Source organism: Lineus longissimus, chromosome 17 (genome assembly GCF_910592395.1).
Source record: "Lineus longissimus chromosome 17, tnLinLong1.2, whole genome shotgun sequence".
Lineage (NCBI taxonomy): Eukaryota > Metazoa > Nemertea > Pilidiophora > Heteronemertea > Lineidae > Lineus > Lineus longissimus.
The window spans coordinates 15,350,499-15,368,229 of record NC_088324.1 but is presented as its reverse complement, the minus strand read 5'-3'; the positions used below and the strand labels follow the sequence as shown (position 1 = coordinate 15,368,229).

Below are 17,731 nucleotides of genomic sequence, written 5' to 3'. Positions count from 1 at the left end.
GGGTCAAAAGAAACAGTTGTTGGCGCCGATGATGTCAGCAATATGGCGAATTTCCGCCCCACCCGTGAGATTTGCTCTCGACACGTCATGAGCACATTGAACTGCTAGTGAACCGTGCTCAATATGTACCGGCTACCGCTCTCTCCATCATCAACGACGATATATGTCGGTGCCGGCCGTGCGAGGTCGTTTCAATGAAAAAGGCGCACGCCACTGCCGTACCCGTACCTGAGAAACTTGCCGTTTTAGGCAGATTTGCGATGATTGAAACAATACATCTACCTCATAATTCATGTACTCGAACGCCCAGAATCAGTATGTGCTGGAGTTTGAAAAGTTTGGGTGTGGGATATGATAATGATGATAATGAAAATGTTTACATCTGAACATGGATGATTAGATAACAAGACAAGGAAGAAGAAAAAAAGAAGAAAATATTCGGCAGATTCACCGGGGATCGAACCCGTGACCTGCAGATCCACAGTCAAACACCTTCAGCGCTGAACCGTCAAGGCTTTTATGTTGAAATGGAGATTTTATTCCCCTCTTATATGCGGTATGCAAACGAGCGCGCCACAATAGTGACAAGGTCGCGCAGGTGGCGAAGTGATTAGCCGAAATAGTTCCAAGTAATCGTATATTTCGATAGTTGTACAGATTTTTCTCAACATATCGTATGTATATACCTCAGTGATATAAAAGATTATCTTTGCAGTTGATTTAACGTTTGAATGACCTTTTTTAAAACGTTTTTCAAAATCGAGGTCAGCAGGGTCAGACACAATCATTTATTGTTTTGAAAGACTCCGGCAGGGTCAAAAGAAACAGTTGTTGGCGCCGATGATGTCAGCAATATGGCGAATTTCCGCCCCACCCGTGAGATTTGCTCTCGACACGTCATGAGCACATTGAACTGCTAGTGAACCGTGCTCAATATGTACCGGCTACCGCTCTCTCCATCATCAACGACGATATATGTCGGTGCCGGCCGTGCGAGGTCGTTTCAATGAAAAAGGCGCACGCCACTGTCGTACCCGTACCTGAGAAAACTTGCCGTTTAAGGCAGATTTGCGATGATTGAAACAATACATCTACCTCATAATTCATGTACTCGAACGCCCAGAATCAGTATGTGCTGGAGTTTGAAAAGTTTGGGTGCGGGGTATGATAATGATGATAATGAAAATGTTTACATCTGTACGTTGATGATTAGATAACAAGACCAGGAAGAAGAAAAAAAGAAGAAAATATTCGGCAGATTCACCGGGGATCGAACCCGTGACCTGCAGATCCACAGTCAAACACCTTCAGCGCTGAACCGTCAAGGCTTTCATGTTGAAATGGAGATTTTATTCCCCTCTTATATGCGCTAGCAAACGAGCGCGCCACAATAGTGACAAGGTCGCGCAGGTGGCGAAGTGATTAGCCGAAATAGTTCCAAGTAATCGTATATTTCGATAGTTGTACAGATTTTTCTCAACATATCGTATGTATATACCTCAGTGATATAAAAGATTATCTTTGCAGTTGATTTAACGTTTGAATGACCTTTTTTAAAACGTTTTTCAAAATCGAGGTCAGCAGGGTCAGACACAATCATTTATTGTTTTGAAAGACTCCGGCAGGGTCAAAAGAAACAGTTGTTGGCGCCGATGATGTCAGCAATATGGCGAATTTCCGCCCCACCCGTGAGATTTGCTCTCGACACGTCATGAGCACATTGAACTGCTAGTGAACCGTGCTCAATATGTACCGGCTACCGCTCTCTCCATCATCAACGACGATATATGTCGGTGCCGGCCGTGCGAGGTCGTTTCAATGAAAAAGGCGCACGCCACTGCCGTACCCGTACCTGAGAAACTTGCCGTTTTAGGCAGATTTGCGATGATTGAAACAATACATCTACCTCATAATTCATGTACTCGAACGCCCAGAATCAGTATGTGCTGGAGTTTGAAAAGTTTGGGTGTGGGATATGATAATGATGATAATGAAAATGTTTACATCTGAACATGGATGATTAGATAACAAGACAAGGAAGAAGAAAAAAAGAAGAAAATATTCGGCAGATTCACCGGGGATCGAACCCGTGACCTGCAGATCCACAGTCAAACACCTTCAGCGCTGAACCGTCAAGGCTTTTATGTTGAAATGGAGATTTTATTCCCCTCTTATATGCGGTATGCAAACGAGCGCGCCACAATAGTGACAAGGTCGCGCAGGTGGCGAAGTGATTAGCCGAAATAGTTCCAAGTAATCGTATATTTCGATAGTTGTACAGATTTTTCTCAACATATCGTATGTATATACCTCAGTGATATAAAAGATTATCTTTGCAGTTGATTTAACGTTTGAATGACCTTTTTTAAAACGTTTTTCAAAATCGAGGTCAGCAGGGTCAGACACAATCATTTATTGTTTTGAAAGACTCCGGCAGGGTCAAAAGAAACAGTTGTTGGCGCCGATGATGTCAGCAATATGGCGAATTTCCGCCCCACCCGTGAGATTTGCTCTCGACACGTCATGAGCACATTGAACTGCTAGTGAACCGTGCTCAATATGTACCGGCTACCGCTCTCTCCATCATCAACGACGATATATGTCGGTGCCGGCCGTGCGAGGTCGTTTCAATGAAAAAGGCGCACGCCACTGCCGTACCCGTACCTGAGAAAACTTGCCGTTTTAGGCAGATTTGCGATGATTGAAACAATACATCTACCTCATAATTCATGTACTCGAACGCCCAGAATCAGTATGTGCTGGAGTTTGAAAAGTTTGGGGTACGGGGTATGATAATGATGATAATGAAAATGTTTACATCTGTACATGGATGATTAGATAACAAGACCAGGAAGAAGAAAAAAAGAAGAGAAAATATTCGGCAGATTCACCGGGGATCGAACCCGTGACCTGCAGATCCACAGTCAAGCACCTTCAGCGCTGAACCGTCAAGGCTTTTATGTTGAAATGGAGATTTTATTCCCCTCTTATATGCGGTATGCAAACGAGCGCGCCACAATAGTGACAAGGTCGCGCAGGTGGCGAAGTGATTAGCCGAAATAGTTCCAAGTAATCGTATATTTCGATAGTTGTACAGATTTTTCTCAACATATCGTATGTATATACCTCAGTGATATAAAAGATTATCTTTGCAGTTGATTTAACGTTTGAATGACCTTTTTTAAAACGTTTTTCAAAATCGAGGTCAGCAGGGTCAGACACAATCATTTATTGTTTTGAAAGACTCCGGCAGGGTCAAAAGAAACAGTTGTTGGCGCCGATGATGTCAGCAATATGGCGAATTTCCGCCCCACCCGTGAGATTTGCTCTCGACACGTCATGAGCACATTGAACTGCTAGTGAACCGTGCTCAATATGTACCGGCTACCGCTCTCTCCATCATCAACGACGATATATGTCGGTGCCGGCCGTACGAGGTCGTTTCAATGAAAAAGGCGCACGCCACTGCCGTACCCGTACCTGAGAAAACTTGCCGTTTTAGGCAGATTTGCGATGATTGAAACAATACATCTACCTCATAATTCATGTACTCGAACGCCCAGAATCAGTATGTGCTGGAGTTTGAAAAGTTTGGGTGCGGGGTATGAGAATGATGATAATGAAAATGTTTACATCTGTACATGGATGATTAGATAACAAGACCAGGAAGAAGAAAAAAAGAAGAAAATATTCGGCAGATTCACCGGGGATCGAACCCGTGACCTGCAGATCCACAGTCAAACACCTTCAGCGCTGAACCGTCAAGGCTTTCATGTTGATGGAGATTTTATTCCCATCTTATATGCGGTATGCAAACGAGCGCGCCACAATAGTGACAAGGTCGCGCAGGTGGCGAAGTGATTAGCCGAAATAGTTCCAAGTAATCGTATATTTCGATAGTTGTACAGATTTTTCTCAACATATCGTATGTATATACCTCAGTGATATAAAAGATTATCTTTGCAGTTGATTTAACGTTTGAATGACCTTTTTTAAAACGTTTTTCAAAATCGAGGTCAGCAGGGTCAGACACAATCATTTATTGTTTTGAAAGACTCCGGCAGGGTCAAAAGAAACAGTTGTTGGCGCCGATGATGTCAGCAATATGGCGAATTTCCGCCCCACCCGTGAGATTTGCTCTCGACACGTCATGAGCACATTGAACTGCTGGTGAACCGTGCTCAATATGTACCGGCTACCGCTCTCTCCATCATCAACGACGATATATGTCGGTGCCGGCCGTGCGAGGTCGTTTCAATGAAAAAGGCGCACGCCACTGCCGTACCCGTACCTGAGAAAACTTGCCGTTTTAGGCAGATTTGCGATGATTGAAACAATACATCTACCTCATAATTCATGTACTCGAACGCCCAGAATCAGTATGTGCTGGAGTTTGAAAAGTTTGGGTGCGGGGTATGATAATGATGATAATGAAAATGTTTACATCTGTACATGGATGATTAGATAACAAGACCAGGAAGAAGAAAAAAAAGAAGAAAATATTCGGCAGATTCACCGGGGATCGAACCCGTGACCTGCAGATCCACAGTCAAACACCTTCAGCGCTGAACCGTCAAGGCTTTCATGTTGAAATGGAGATTTTATTCCCCTCTTATATGCGGTATGCAAACGAGCGCGCCACAATAGTGACAAGGTCGCGCAGGTGGCGAAGTGATTAGCCGAAATAGTTCCAAGTAATCGTATATTTCGATAGTTGTACAGATTTTTCTCAACATATCGTATGTATATACCTCAGTGATATAAAAGATTATCTTTGCAGTTGATTTAACGTTTGAATGACCTTTTTTAAAACGTTTTTCAAAATCGAGGTCAGCAGGGTCAGACACAATCATTTATTGTTTTGAAAGACTCCGGCAGGGTCAAAAGAAACAGTTGTTGGCGCCGATGATGTCAGCAATATGGCGAATTTCCGCCCCACCCGTGAGATTTGCTCTCGACACGTCATGAGCACATTGAACTGCTAGTGAACCGTGCTCAATATGTACCGGCTACCGCTCTCTCCATCATCAACGACGATATATGTCGGTGCCGGCCGTGCGAGGTCGTTTCAATGAAAAAGGCGCACGCCACTGCCGTACCCGTACCTGAGAAACTTGCCGTTTTAGGCAGATTTGCGATGATTGAAACAATACATCTACCTCATAATTCATGTACTCGAACGCCCAGAATCAGTATGTGCTGGAGTTTGAAAAGTTTGGGTGTGGGATATGATAATGATGATAATGAAAATGTTTACATCTGAACATGGATGATTAGATAACAAGACAAGGAAGAAGAAAAAAAGAAGAAAATATTCGGCAGATTCACCGGGGATCGAACCCGTGACCTGCAGATCCACAGTCAAACACCTTCAGCGCTGAACCGTCAAGGCTTTTATGTTGAAATGGAGATTTTATTCCCCTCTTATATGCGGTATGCAAACGAGCGCGCCACAATAGTGACAAGGTCGCGCAGGTGGCGAAGTGATTAGCCGAAATAGTTCCAAGTAATCGTATATTTCGATAGTTGTACAGATTTTTCTCAACATATCGTATGTATATACCTCAGTGATATAAAAGATTATCTTTGCAGTTGATTTAACGTTTGAATGACCTTTTTTAAAACGTTTTTCAAAATCGAGGTCAGCAGGGTCAGACACAATCATTTATTGTTTTGAAAGACTCCGGCAGGGTCAAAAGAAACAGTTGTTGGCGCCGATGATGTCAGCAATATGGCGAATTTCCGCCCCACCCGTGAGATTTGCTCTCGACACGTCATGAGCACATTGAACTGCTAGTGAACCGTGCTCAATATGTACCGGCTACCGCTCTCTCCATCATCAACGACGATATATGTCGGTGCCGGCCGTGCGAGGTCGTTTCAATGAAAAAGGCGCACGCCACTGTCGTACCCGTACCTGAGAAAACTTGCCGTTTAAGGCAGATTTGCGATGATTGAAACAATACATCTACCTCATAATTCATGTACTCGAACGCCCAGAATCAGTATGTGCTGGAGTTTGAAAAGTTTGGGTGCGGGGTATGATAATGATGATAATGAAAATGTTTACATCTGTACATTGATGATTAGATAACAAGACCAGGAAGAAGAAAAAAAGAAGAAAATATTCGGCAGATTCACCGGGGATCGAACCCGTGACCTGCAGATCCACAGTCAAACACCTTCAGCGCTGAACCGTCAAGGCTTTCATGTTGAAATGGAGATTTTATTCCCCTCTTATATGCGGTATGCAAACGAGCGCGCCACAATAGTGACAAGGTCGCGCAGGTGGCGAAGTGATTAGCCGAAATAGTTCCAAGTAATCGTATATTTCGATAGTTGTACAGATTTTTCTCAACATATCGTATGTATATACCTCAGTGATATAAAAGATTATCTTTGCAGTTGATTTAACGTTTGAATGACCTTTTTTAAAACGTTTTTCAAAATCGAGGTCAGCAGGGTCAGACACAATCATTTATTGTTTTGAACGACTCCTGCAGGGTCAAAAGAAACAGTTGTTGGCGCCGATGATGTCAGCAATATGGCGAATTTCCGCCCCACCCGTGAGATTTGCTCTCGACACGTCATGAGCACATTGAACTGCTAGTGAACCGTGCTCAATATGTACCGGCTACCGCTCTCGATCATCATCGACGATATATGTCGGTGCCGGCCGTGCGAGGTCGTTTCAATGAAAAAGGCGCACGCCACTGCCGTACCCGTACCTGAGAAAACTTGCCGTTTTAGGCAGATTTGCGATGATTGAAACAATACATCCACCTCATAATTCATGTACTCGAACGCCCAGAATCAGTATGTGCTGGAGTTTGAAAAGTTTGGGGTACGGGGTATGATAATGATGATAATGAAAATGTTTACATCTGTACATGGATGATTAGATAACAAGACCAGGAAGAAGAAAAAAAGAAGAGAAAATATTCGGCAGATTCACCGGGGATCGAACCCGTGACCTGCAGATCCACAGTCAAGCACCTTCAGCGCTGAACCGTCAAGGCTTTTATGTTGAAATGGAGATTTTATTCCCCTCTTATATGCGGTATGCAAACGAGCGCGCCACAATAGTGACAAGGTCGCGCAGGTGGCGAAGTGATTAGCCGAAATAGTTCCAAGTAATCGTATATTTCGATAGTTGTACAGATTTTTCTCAACATATCGTATGTATATACCTCAGTGATATAAAAGATTATCTTTGCAGTTGATTTAACGTTTGAATGACCTTTTTTAAAACGTTTTTCAAAATCGAGGTCAGCAGGGTCAGACACAATCATTTATTGTTTTGAAAGACTCCGGCAGGGTCAAAAGAAACAGTTGTTGGCGCCGATGATGTCAGCAATATGGCGAATTTCCGCCCCACCCGTGAGATTTGCTCTCGACACGTCATGAGCACATTGAACTGCTAGTGAACCGTGCTCAATATGTACCGGCTACCGCTCTCTCCATCATCAACGACGATATATGTCGGTGCCGGCCGTACGAGGTCGTTTCAATGAAAAAGGCGCACGCCACTGCCGTACCCGTACCTGAGAAAACTTGCCGTTTTAGGCAGATTTGCGATGATTGAAACAATACATCTACCTCATAATTCATGTACTCGAACGCCCAGAATCAGTATGTGCTGGAGTTTGAAAAGTTTGGGTGCGGGGTATGAGAATGATGATAATGAAAATGTTTACATCTGTACATGGATGATTAGATAACAAGACCAGGAAGAAGAAAAAAAGAAGAAAATATTCGGCAGATTCACCGGGGATCGAACCCGTGACCTGCAGATCCACAGTCAAACACCTTCAGCGCTGAACCGTCAAGGCTTTCATGTTGATGGAGATTTTATTCCCATCTTATATGCGGTATGCAAACGAGCGCGCCACAATAGTGACAAGGTCGCGCAGGTGGCGAAGTGATTAGCCGAAATAGTTCCAAGTAATCGTATATTTCGATAGTTGTACAGATTTTTCTCAACATATCGTATGTATATACCTCAGTGATATAAAAGATTATCTTTGCAGTTGATTTAACGTTTGAATGACCTTTTTTAAAACGTTTTTCAAAATCGAGGTCAGCAGGGTCAGACACAATCATTTATTGTTTTGAAAGACTCCGGCAGGGTCAAAAGAAACAGTTGTTGGCGCCGATGATGTCAGCAATATGGCGAATTTCCGCCCCACCCGTGAGATTTGCTCTCGACACGTCATGAGCACATTGAACTGCTGGTGAACCGTGCTCAATATGTACCGGCTACCGCTCTCTCCATCATCAACGACGATATATGTCGGTGCCGGCCGTGCGAGGTCGTTTCAATGAAAAAGGCGCACGCCACTGCCGTACCCGTACCTGAGAAAACTTGCCGTTTTAGGCAGATTTGCGATGATTGAAACAATACATCTACCTCATAATTCATGTACTAGAACGCCCAGAATCAGTATGTGCTGGAGTTTGAAAAGTTTGGGTGCGGGGTATGATAATGATGATAATGAAAATGTTTACATCTGTACATGGATGATTAGATAACAAGACCAGGAAGAAGAAAAAAAAGAAGAAAATATTCGGCAGATTCACCGGGGATCGAACCCGTGACCTGCAGATCCACAGTCAAACACCTTCAGCGCTGAACCGTCAAGGCTTTCATGTTGAAATGGAGATTTTATTCCCCTCTTATATGCGGTATGCAAACGAGCGCGCCACAATAGTGACAAGGTCGCGCAGGTGGCGAAGTGATTAGCCGAAATAGTTCCAAGTAATCGTATATTTCGATAGTTGTACAGATTTTTCTCAACATATCGTATGTATATACCTCAGTGATATAAAAGATTATCTTTGCAGTTGATTTAACGTTTGAATGACCATTTTTAAAACGTTTTTCAAAATCGAGGTCAGCAGGGTCAGACACAATCATTTATTGTTTTGAAAGACTCCGGCAGGGTCAAAAGAAACAGTTGTTGGCGCCGATGATGTCAGCAATATGGCGAATTTCCGCCCCACCCGTGAGATTTGCTCTCGACACGTCATGAGCACATTGAACTGCTAGTGAACCGTGCTCAATATGTACCGGCTACCGCTCTCTCCATCATCAACGACGATATATGTCGGTGCCGGCCGTGCGAGGTCGTTTCAATGAAAAAGGCGCACGCCACTGCCGTACCCGTACCTGAGAAAACTTGCCGTTTTAGGCAGATTTGCGATGATTGAAACAATACATCTACCTCATAATTCATGTACTCGAACGCCCAGAATCAGTATGTGCTGGAGTTTGAAAAGTTTGGGTGCGGGGTATGAGAATGATGATAATGAAAATGTTTACATCTGTACATGGATGATTAGATAACAAGACCAGGAAGAAGAAAAAAAGAAGAAAATATTCGGCAGATTCACCGGGGATCGAACCCGTGACCTGCAGATCCACAGTCAAACACCTTCAGCGCTGAACCGTCAAGGCTTTCATGTTGATGGAGATTTTATTCCCATCTTATATGCGGTATGCAAACGAGCGCGCCACAATAGTGACAAGGTCGCGCAGGTGGCGAAGTGATTAGCCGAAATAGTTCCAAGTAATCGTATATTTCGATAGTTGTACAGATATTTCTCAACATATCGTATGTATATACCTCAGTGATATAAAAGATTATCTTTGCAGTTGATTTAACGTTTGAATGACCTTTTTTAAAACGTTTTTCAAAATCGAGGTCAGCAGGGTCAGACACAATCATTTATTGTTTTGAAAGACTCCGGCAGGGTCAAAAGAAACAGTTGTTGGCGCCGATGATGTCAGCAATATGGCGAATTTCCGCCCCCCCGTGAGATTTGGTCTCGACACGTCATGAGCACATTGAACTGCTAGTGAACCGTGCTCAATATGTACCGGCTACCGCTCTCTCCATCATCAACGACGATATATGTCGGTGCCGGCCGTGCGAGGTCGTTTCAATGAAAAAGGCGCACGCCACTGCCGTACCCGTACCTGAGAAAACTTGCCGTTTTAGGCAGATTTGCGATGATTGAAACAATACATCTACCTCATAATTCATGTACTCGAACGCCCAGAATCAGTATGTGCTGGAGTTTGAAAAGTTTGGGGTACGGGGTATGATAATGATGATAATGAAAATGTTTACATCTGTACATGGATGATTAGATAACAAGACCAGGAAGAAGAAAAAAAGAAGAGAAAATATTCGGCAGATTCACCGGGGATCGAACCCGTGACCTGCAGATCCACAGTCAAGCACCTTCAGCGCTGAACCGTCAAGGCTTTTATGTTGAAATGGAGATTTTATTCCCCTCTTATATGCGGTATGCAAACGAGCGCGCCACAATAGTGACAAGGTCGCGCAGGTGGCGAAGTGATTAGCCGAAATAGTTCCAAGTAATCGTATATTTCGATAGTTGTACAGATTTTTCTCAACATATCGTATGTATATACCTCAGTGATATAAAAGATTATCTTTGCAGTTGATTTAACGTTTGAATGACCTTTTTTAAAACGTTTTTCAAAATCGAGGTCAGCAGGGTCAGACACAATCATTTATTGTTTTGAAAGACTCCGGCAGGGTCAAAAGAAACAGTTGTTGGCGCCGATGATGTCAGCAATATGGCGAATTTCCGCCCCACCCGTGAGATTTGCTCTCGACACGTCATGAGCACATTGAACTGCTAGTGAACCGTGCTCAATATGTACCGGCTACCGCTCTCTCCATCATCAACGACGATATATGTCGGTGCCGGCCGTGCGAGGTCGTTTCAATGAAAAAGGCGCACGCCACTGCCGTACCCGTACCTGAGAAAACTTGCCGTTTTAGGCAGATTTGCGATGATTGAAACAATACAGCTACCTCATAATTCATGTACTCGAACGCCCAGAATCAGTATGTGCTGGAGTTTGAAAAGTTTGGGTGCGGGGTATGAGAATGATGATAATGAAAATGTTTACATTTGTACATGGATGATTAGATAACAAGACCAGGAAGAAGAAAAAAAGAAGAAAATATTCGGCAGATTCACCGGGGATCGAACCCGTGACCTGCAGATCCACAGTCAAACACCTTCAGCGCTGAACCGTCAAGGCTTTCATGTTGAAATGGAGATTTTATTCCCCTCTTATATGCGGTATGCAAACGAGCGCGCCACAATAGTGACAAGGTCGCGCAGGTGGCGAAGTGATTAGCCGAAATAGTTCCAAGTAATCGTATATTTCGATAGTTGTACAGATTTTTCTCAACATATCGTATGTATATACCTCAGTGATATAAAAGATTATCTTTGCAGTTGATTTAACGTTTGAATGACCTTTTTTAAAACGTTTTTCAAAATCGAGGTCAGCAGGGTCAGACACAATCATTTATTGTTTTGAACGACTCCGGCAGGGTCAAAAGAAACAGTTGTTGGCGCCGATGATGTCAGCAATATGGCGAATTTCCGCCCCACCCGTGAGATTTGCTCTCGACACGTCATGAGCACATTGAACTGCTAGTGAACCGTGCTCAATATGTACCGGCTACCGCTCTCTCCATCATCAACGACGATATATGTCGGTGCCGGCCGTGCGAGGTCGTTTCAATGAAAAAGGCGCACGCCACTGCCGTACCCGTACCTGAGAAAACTTGTCGTTTTAGGCAGATTTGCGATGATTGAAACAATACATCTACCTCATAATTCATGTACTCGAACGCCCAGAATCAGTATGTGCTGGAGTTTGAAAAGTTTGGGGTACGGGGTATGATAATGATGATAATGAAAATGTTTACATCTGTACATGGATGATTAGATAACAAGACCAGGAAGAAGAAAAAAAGAAGAGAAAATATTCGGCAGATTCACCGGGGATCGAACCCGTGACCTGCAGATCCACAGTCAAGCACCTTCAGCGCTGAACCGTCAAGGCTTTTATGTTGAAATGGAGATTTTATTCCCCTCTTATATGCGGTATGCAAACGAGCGCGCCACAATAGTGACAAGGTCGCGCAGGTGGCGAAGTGATTAGCCGAAATAGTTCCAAGTAATCGTATATTTCGATAGTTGTACAGATTTTTCTCAACATATCGTATGTATATACCTCAGTGATATAAAAGATTATCTTTGCAGTTGATTTAACGTTTGAATGACCTTTTTTAAAACGTTTTTCAAAATCGAGGTCAGCAGGGTCAGACACAATCATTTATTGTTTTGAAAGACTCCGGCAGGGTCAAAAGAAACAGTTGTTGGCGCCGATGATGTCAGCAATATGGCGAATTTCCGCCCCACCCGTGAGATTTGCTCTCGACACGTCATGAGCACATTGAACTGCTAGTGAACCGTGCTCAATATGTACCGGCTACCGCTCTCTCCATCATCAACGACGATATATGTCGGTGCCCGCCGTGCGAGGTCGTTTCAATGAAAAAGGCGCACGCCACTGCCGTACCCGTACCTGAGAAAACTTGCCGTTTTAGGCAGATTTGCGATGATTGAAACAATACAGCTACCTCATAATTCATGTACTCGAACGCCCAGAATCAGTATGTGCTGGAGTTTGAAAAGTTTGGGTGCGGGGTATGAGAATGATGATAATGAAAATGTTTACATCTGTACATGGATGATTAGATAACAAGACCAGGAAGAAGAAAAAAAGAAGAAAATATTCGGCAGATTCACCGGGGATCGAACCCGTGACCTGCAGATCCACAGTCAAACACCTTCAGCGCTGAACCGTCAAGGCTTTCATGTTGAAATGGAGATTTTATTCCCCTCTTATATGCGGTATGCAAACGAGCGCGCCACAATAGTGACAAGGTCGCGCAGGTGGCGAAGTGATTAGCCGAAATAGTTCCAAGTAATCGTATATTTCGATAGTTGTACAGATTTTTCTCAACATATCGTATGTATATACCTCAGTGATATAAAAGATTATCTTTGCAGTTGATTTAACGTTTGAATGACCTTTTTTAAAACGTTTTTCAAAATCGAGGTCAGCAGGGTCAGACACAATCATTTATTGTTTTGAAAGACTCCGGCAGGGTCAAAAGAAACAGTTGTTGGCGCCGATGATGTCAGCAATATGGCGAATTTCCGCCCCACCCGTGAGATTTGCTCTCGACACGTCATGAGCACATTGAACTGCTAGTGAACCGTGCTCAATATGTACCGGCTACCGCTCTCTCCATCATCAACGACGATATATGTCGGTGCCGGCCGTGCGAGGTCGTTTCAATGAAAAAGACGCACGCCACTGCCGTACCCGTACCTGAGAAAACTTGCCGTTTTAGGCAGATTTGCGATGATTGAAACAATACATCTACCTCATAATTCATGTACTCGAACGCCCGGAATCAGTATGTGCTGGAGTTTGAAAAGTTTGGGTGCGGGGTATGATAATGAAAATGTTTACATCTGTACATGGATGATTAGATAACAAGACAAGGAAGAAGAAAAAAAGAAAAAAAAATTCGGCAGATTCACCGGGGGTCGAACCCGTGACCTGCCGATCCACAGTCAAACACCTTCAGCGCTGAACCGTCAAGGTTTTCATGTTGAAAATTCGCCTCTTTTATGCGGTATGCAAACGAGGGCGCCACAATAGAGGCAAGGTCGCGCAGGTGGCAAAGTGATTAGCCGAAATAGTTCCAAGTAATCGTATATTTCGATAGTTGTACAGATTTTTCTCAACACATCGTATGTATATACCTCAGTGATATAAAAGATTATCTTTGCAGTTGATTTAACTGAAAACGAACCTCCGATCGATGAGACCAATGGTGATTGGCTAGAAAGACCAATCTCAGGAAACTCTGGTTGATTTCAAGGCTTATTCCCAGTTGATTGCTTTAATTGGGAAAAGTGTTTTTATCAGATTTTAAAACTCAGAGGCTCAGTGAGCAGAATGCACGGTTTAATTGAAATCTCAGCTCTAATTGGGCGCATGGCTTGAAAGGTTTGAAACATTCAACTGTGATAAAAGGGTGAGCAAAGGCAATAGCATCCCGCGAAGTTACTATTTATAGCTCACAAGGTCATTTGCATAAGATATTGATGACGTTTTAGTCACGTGACAGTCGGACATCGACACTTATTTCTACGCATTTGAGCTTATTTCAAAGTCAATTATCTTTGACCCTGCATTTTTTTTAACATGAATGATACCATAGAGTCAGAGAGAGAAATATTCAGAACAGTTATGTTGTATTTCCAACACTCGGACATGTGCCAGATTGAATCTAACTGCCCTAGTTAGAAAGCCTGAATCCATTACGAAACCGCATGTTTGTCCGACATGGCCTGTAATTCAGCGATGGGGAAATAGAGGGCAGCAGCTGCAGTGACGTCATCTTCGCGGAATGCTATTCACTTTTCTCACCAATTTTTTCGCAATCAAATATTGTTTATAAAATGTAAAATGTATGATGTACCTTTAACGAAGTGAAGAATTAAAAAAAATTGAATTAAAGTCTTCTCCATTCACTTATTACAGAGACTGGTACTTGACGGCATTTCACTCGTCATGAACTAGATTAGGGGGCGTCGGCTTCCGGTGTCCGGTCACGTGGGCAACCTCGAGTCGAGGAATACCAGCGCGCTCGGTATTGACAGTGCATCCACTGTATGCACGGCTCGCCTCGGTTGAGGTGTGCTGAGATGAAGCCGTCAGTACCCTCTAACTTTGAACCCCAAGTGAAATAACAATTCGCTGAGGACTGGATCGGTTTGATTGGATGAGAATTGTCGTGGAAATAACCACATTGAAAACAAAAACTTTGTCTCGGGTATTGGTAATTATTGATTAGGATATGCTGGGAGTACATATGTATGATGTTATTTGTGTCGCCTGTAAGATCTGGGAGGCGCCTTGTCTTCCAGTCGGATGTGATCAATCACCAGCAGGCGGAACGATACACCACAATGTAGTTCGTCGAAAGATGGTTATATATCTGACTCGCGTGACTTGCAATAGGAAGTTGGTGTTCCATGTCCAAGTTCCATTTTATTAGAAAGGCCTTCCGCCTGCAAGAATGTCGTACCTGTAAAAGGCAGAATATTGTCGTAATCGTAACTGTTTGAAAAGGAATAATAGACTTAACGACACCTTCACCTCACAAATTAAGAAGTATTTAAATGTTGACTCGTGTCCTTTAGCAAAGATTGTTGCTCCGAAAATACTCTTTATAAACTCGATATTTTGGTGCATCGTGTATTTTGAAGTCTTCTTCCCGCCAATCTGCACACCACGAGACTTCATCAGGAAATCACTTGATCATTGTCGATCTTCGATGGTGCTGGCGTCTTCCAGATTTTGCTGGGGAACTCTTTGGTTCAGGGTCAGATCAAAGGTTGGCGACAAGTTAGAGGCCCCGTTGCTGGTGAGCGAGTCCAAATGTGTAAAGCGAAAATTTGAAGAAAATTGGTTTTCGATGTTAGCTTGTGATGATAGAAACTTTGGACTGTATAAAGTTCACTTTGACTCAAAGGTCATTTGACCGATTAAAGGACTTACTCTTCATTGAAAAGGCATACGATGTAATGATATCCACCACACAGCCCTCTCGCGCAACCCATCTTTTTAGTGCCTCTGTTCACCAGCTGAAAAGAATAAGACAAAGTCGACGTCAAGATTGTGAGTTGCTGTCTGCGCACCGACCAGCCATATTGGAATATTTTTCTCGCGCCTTGCGTAGTTTTAAAGCCCTCAAAACTGTACAGAATAAACCAACCTGAAGATAGTTATTACACGTTGTTCCTCCAACGCATATCTGGGTATCATAGTTATACAAATAGCCTTCATCGTCCCAGAGGTCGAGAGCATCCTTCAGCCTCCCTGGGTCGCCCAGGTGGGTCTTCAGACTCCCGACAGTCCCAGTGCCTCCAAGGTCTATGTATTTGTCATAATTGTCAGGGTCATCTCTCTCAGGATAATAGCAGTTCCTCACGTGCACGTCGGCAATGCTGGCCAGATTCGCGTCCCATTCCTGAGAAAAAAACAAGACGACACAAAGGTTTTATCAACGACAAATGAAAAGACCCAACATGGTGAACTAAACTCTTCTCGAGGTTGCCTCTTCTATATCTGAAGGAAGTGATGATGTGTTAAAAGCAGACGACATGCCTCCTCGATTGGAAGTTGGAAGTGCGCCTGCACAGGGCACGTTCATGGATGAAAAATGGAAAGAAGAAGATTTTTAAAAAGAACGAAAAAATACGATCGCCGGGGTTCGAACCCGTGACCATCCAGTCTATAGTGCAGCGCTCTAACCTCCGAGCCATCAGGGCGTTCATGTTTGACCGGAGATTTTCTGCAGTCTGAAGACAGGCTTTGGGGTACGCGCCATGATTGTGACTAGGTCACGCTGGCGGAAGAGTAATTGGGTACAAATAGTTCCAAGGTAACCGTATAACTCAATATTTCTATAGATATTTCCTAATATATCGTATGTATATAGCTCGGTGATTTAATAGAAAATGTTTGCAGTTGATTTAGATGTTTAAATGGTTTAAAAAAATAATTTTAGAAGCGAGGTCAACAGGGTCAAAAGAAATAGTTTTTGGCGCCAATGATGTCCAGCAATGGCAGATTTGAATTAAGATTCGAGTCGATTCTCTTTCCATTATCGACTGTCCGGTGATTTGAGTGTTTTAGTTCTATATGGTAACTGAGGATATTTGCCAGAACGAGGCACCTCAAATGTGGCCAGGTTTACGTAAATCGAGTAGAGTTTTATCTTACCACATCTGGGACTTGTCCCCCCGTCGAATCCTTTGTCTCCTTCTTCCTCAACAGGTTGATCTCTCGTATCGCAGTAAACTGCTCGGTCGCATCTACTCCATCTTTTCCAGAGTGTCCAAGGCTCTGACATATGGCAACGGTTACCATGACAACCAAAACGTATATCAGCGTCAAATATTTCATTTTTCTGAAATTTTCCACAGGTACATTAAGTAACTCAAACGGATTTACAAAATGTTCGTTGTTGTAACACAGGAGACTAAGACCGACTTTCGAGTTCCAGTAGTGATTGCCTCTTCACAAAAGTTTCACGTTGATGCAGTGGCATGCAATTAGTATAAAACTTTTGTGGGGAGACAATATTTAGGTGAATTGTGGCGATACACAATTCACTATTTTGACTTTCACTCGTCAAACAAAATGTTAGTAACGTTTGAATTGCTGTATCTTTGAAAAGCAATGGATATTGACAAAAGTTTCATACCTCGATTTTTCAGCCCAAACGCCTTCTCACCGATGATCGACACCAAATGCCTTATCCTATGGATTGGAAGGCTACCATTTGACCAATATGTTACCAGTTGACCCACATGTCACCCTTTCTCTTTTCACCTAACATAGTCTCGGACCCTACAGCTGGCCTAGCTGCGCTACAGGCCGATGTAATACTATTTCATGTTGATCAACCGAAGGCATGTTTGGGGGATGTGCATTGATTTTAATAGTACGACGACAATCTTGGATTTGAAACTTTTATTCGCCGTAAAATATACTTTTTTATGCTAACATTTCATTCCGAGAAAAAACTGACACCAGTTGAAAAAAGCCTATGACGCCACTTTGAGAAAGAAATGTCAGGTAGCGCCACAATGGCCATCAGGCCACCATGAGAAACAGGCCACCATGAGGAATAGTTCAAAGGTTAACTGCGACACCGAAAACCTCACCCATTTTCATGAAATCAATATCGCCGCAATTCAGCATCGTCACCAGCATTAAACAAGGTCTTGGAAGTCAATTCAA

The 17,731-nt window shown here is 43.2% G+C and overlaps 1 protein-coding gene across 1 annotated transcript; it reads right to left on the bottom strand.

Moving 5' to 3' along the window:
- Positions 1–14,755: 14,755 nt before the first annotated feature.
- On the bottom strand, positions 14,756–17,247 carry LOC135501826 (uncharacterized). Its single transcript, XM_064794188.1, has 5 exons — positions 17,193–17,247; positions 16,709–16,895; positions 15,699–15,953; positions 15,482–15,567; positions 14,756–15,008 (listed from the first exon to the last, which is right to left on the bottom strand). Exons 2-5 carry the CDS (start codon positions 16,889–16,891, stop codon positions 14,975–14,977), a joined length of 558 nt encoding a protein of 185 aa, XP_064650258.1. The 5' UTR covers positions 16,892–16,895; positions 17,193–17,247; the 3' UTR covers positions 14,756–14,974.
- Between the last annotated feature and the right edge of the window lie 484 nt (positions 17,248–17,731).

Coding starts and splice junctions, on each gene's coding strand:
- LOC135501826 (XM_064794188.1), bottom strand. CDS start 16,891: ATGAAATATTTGACGCTGATATACGTTTTGGTTGTCATGGTAACCGTT. Junction 15,568..15,698: donor CGTGTAATAACTATCTTCAG/GTTGGTTTATTC, acceptor TATTCTTTTCAG/CTGGTGAACAGAGGCACTAA. Junction 15,009..15,481: donor GTATGCCTTTTCAATGAAGA/GTAAGTCCTTTA, acceptor TGCCTTTTACAG/GTACGACATTCTTGCAGGCG.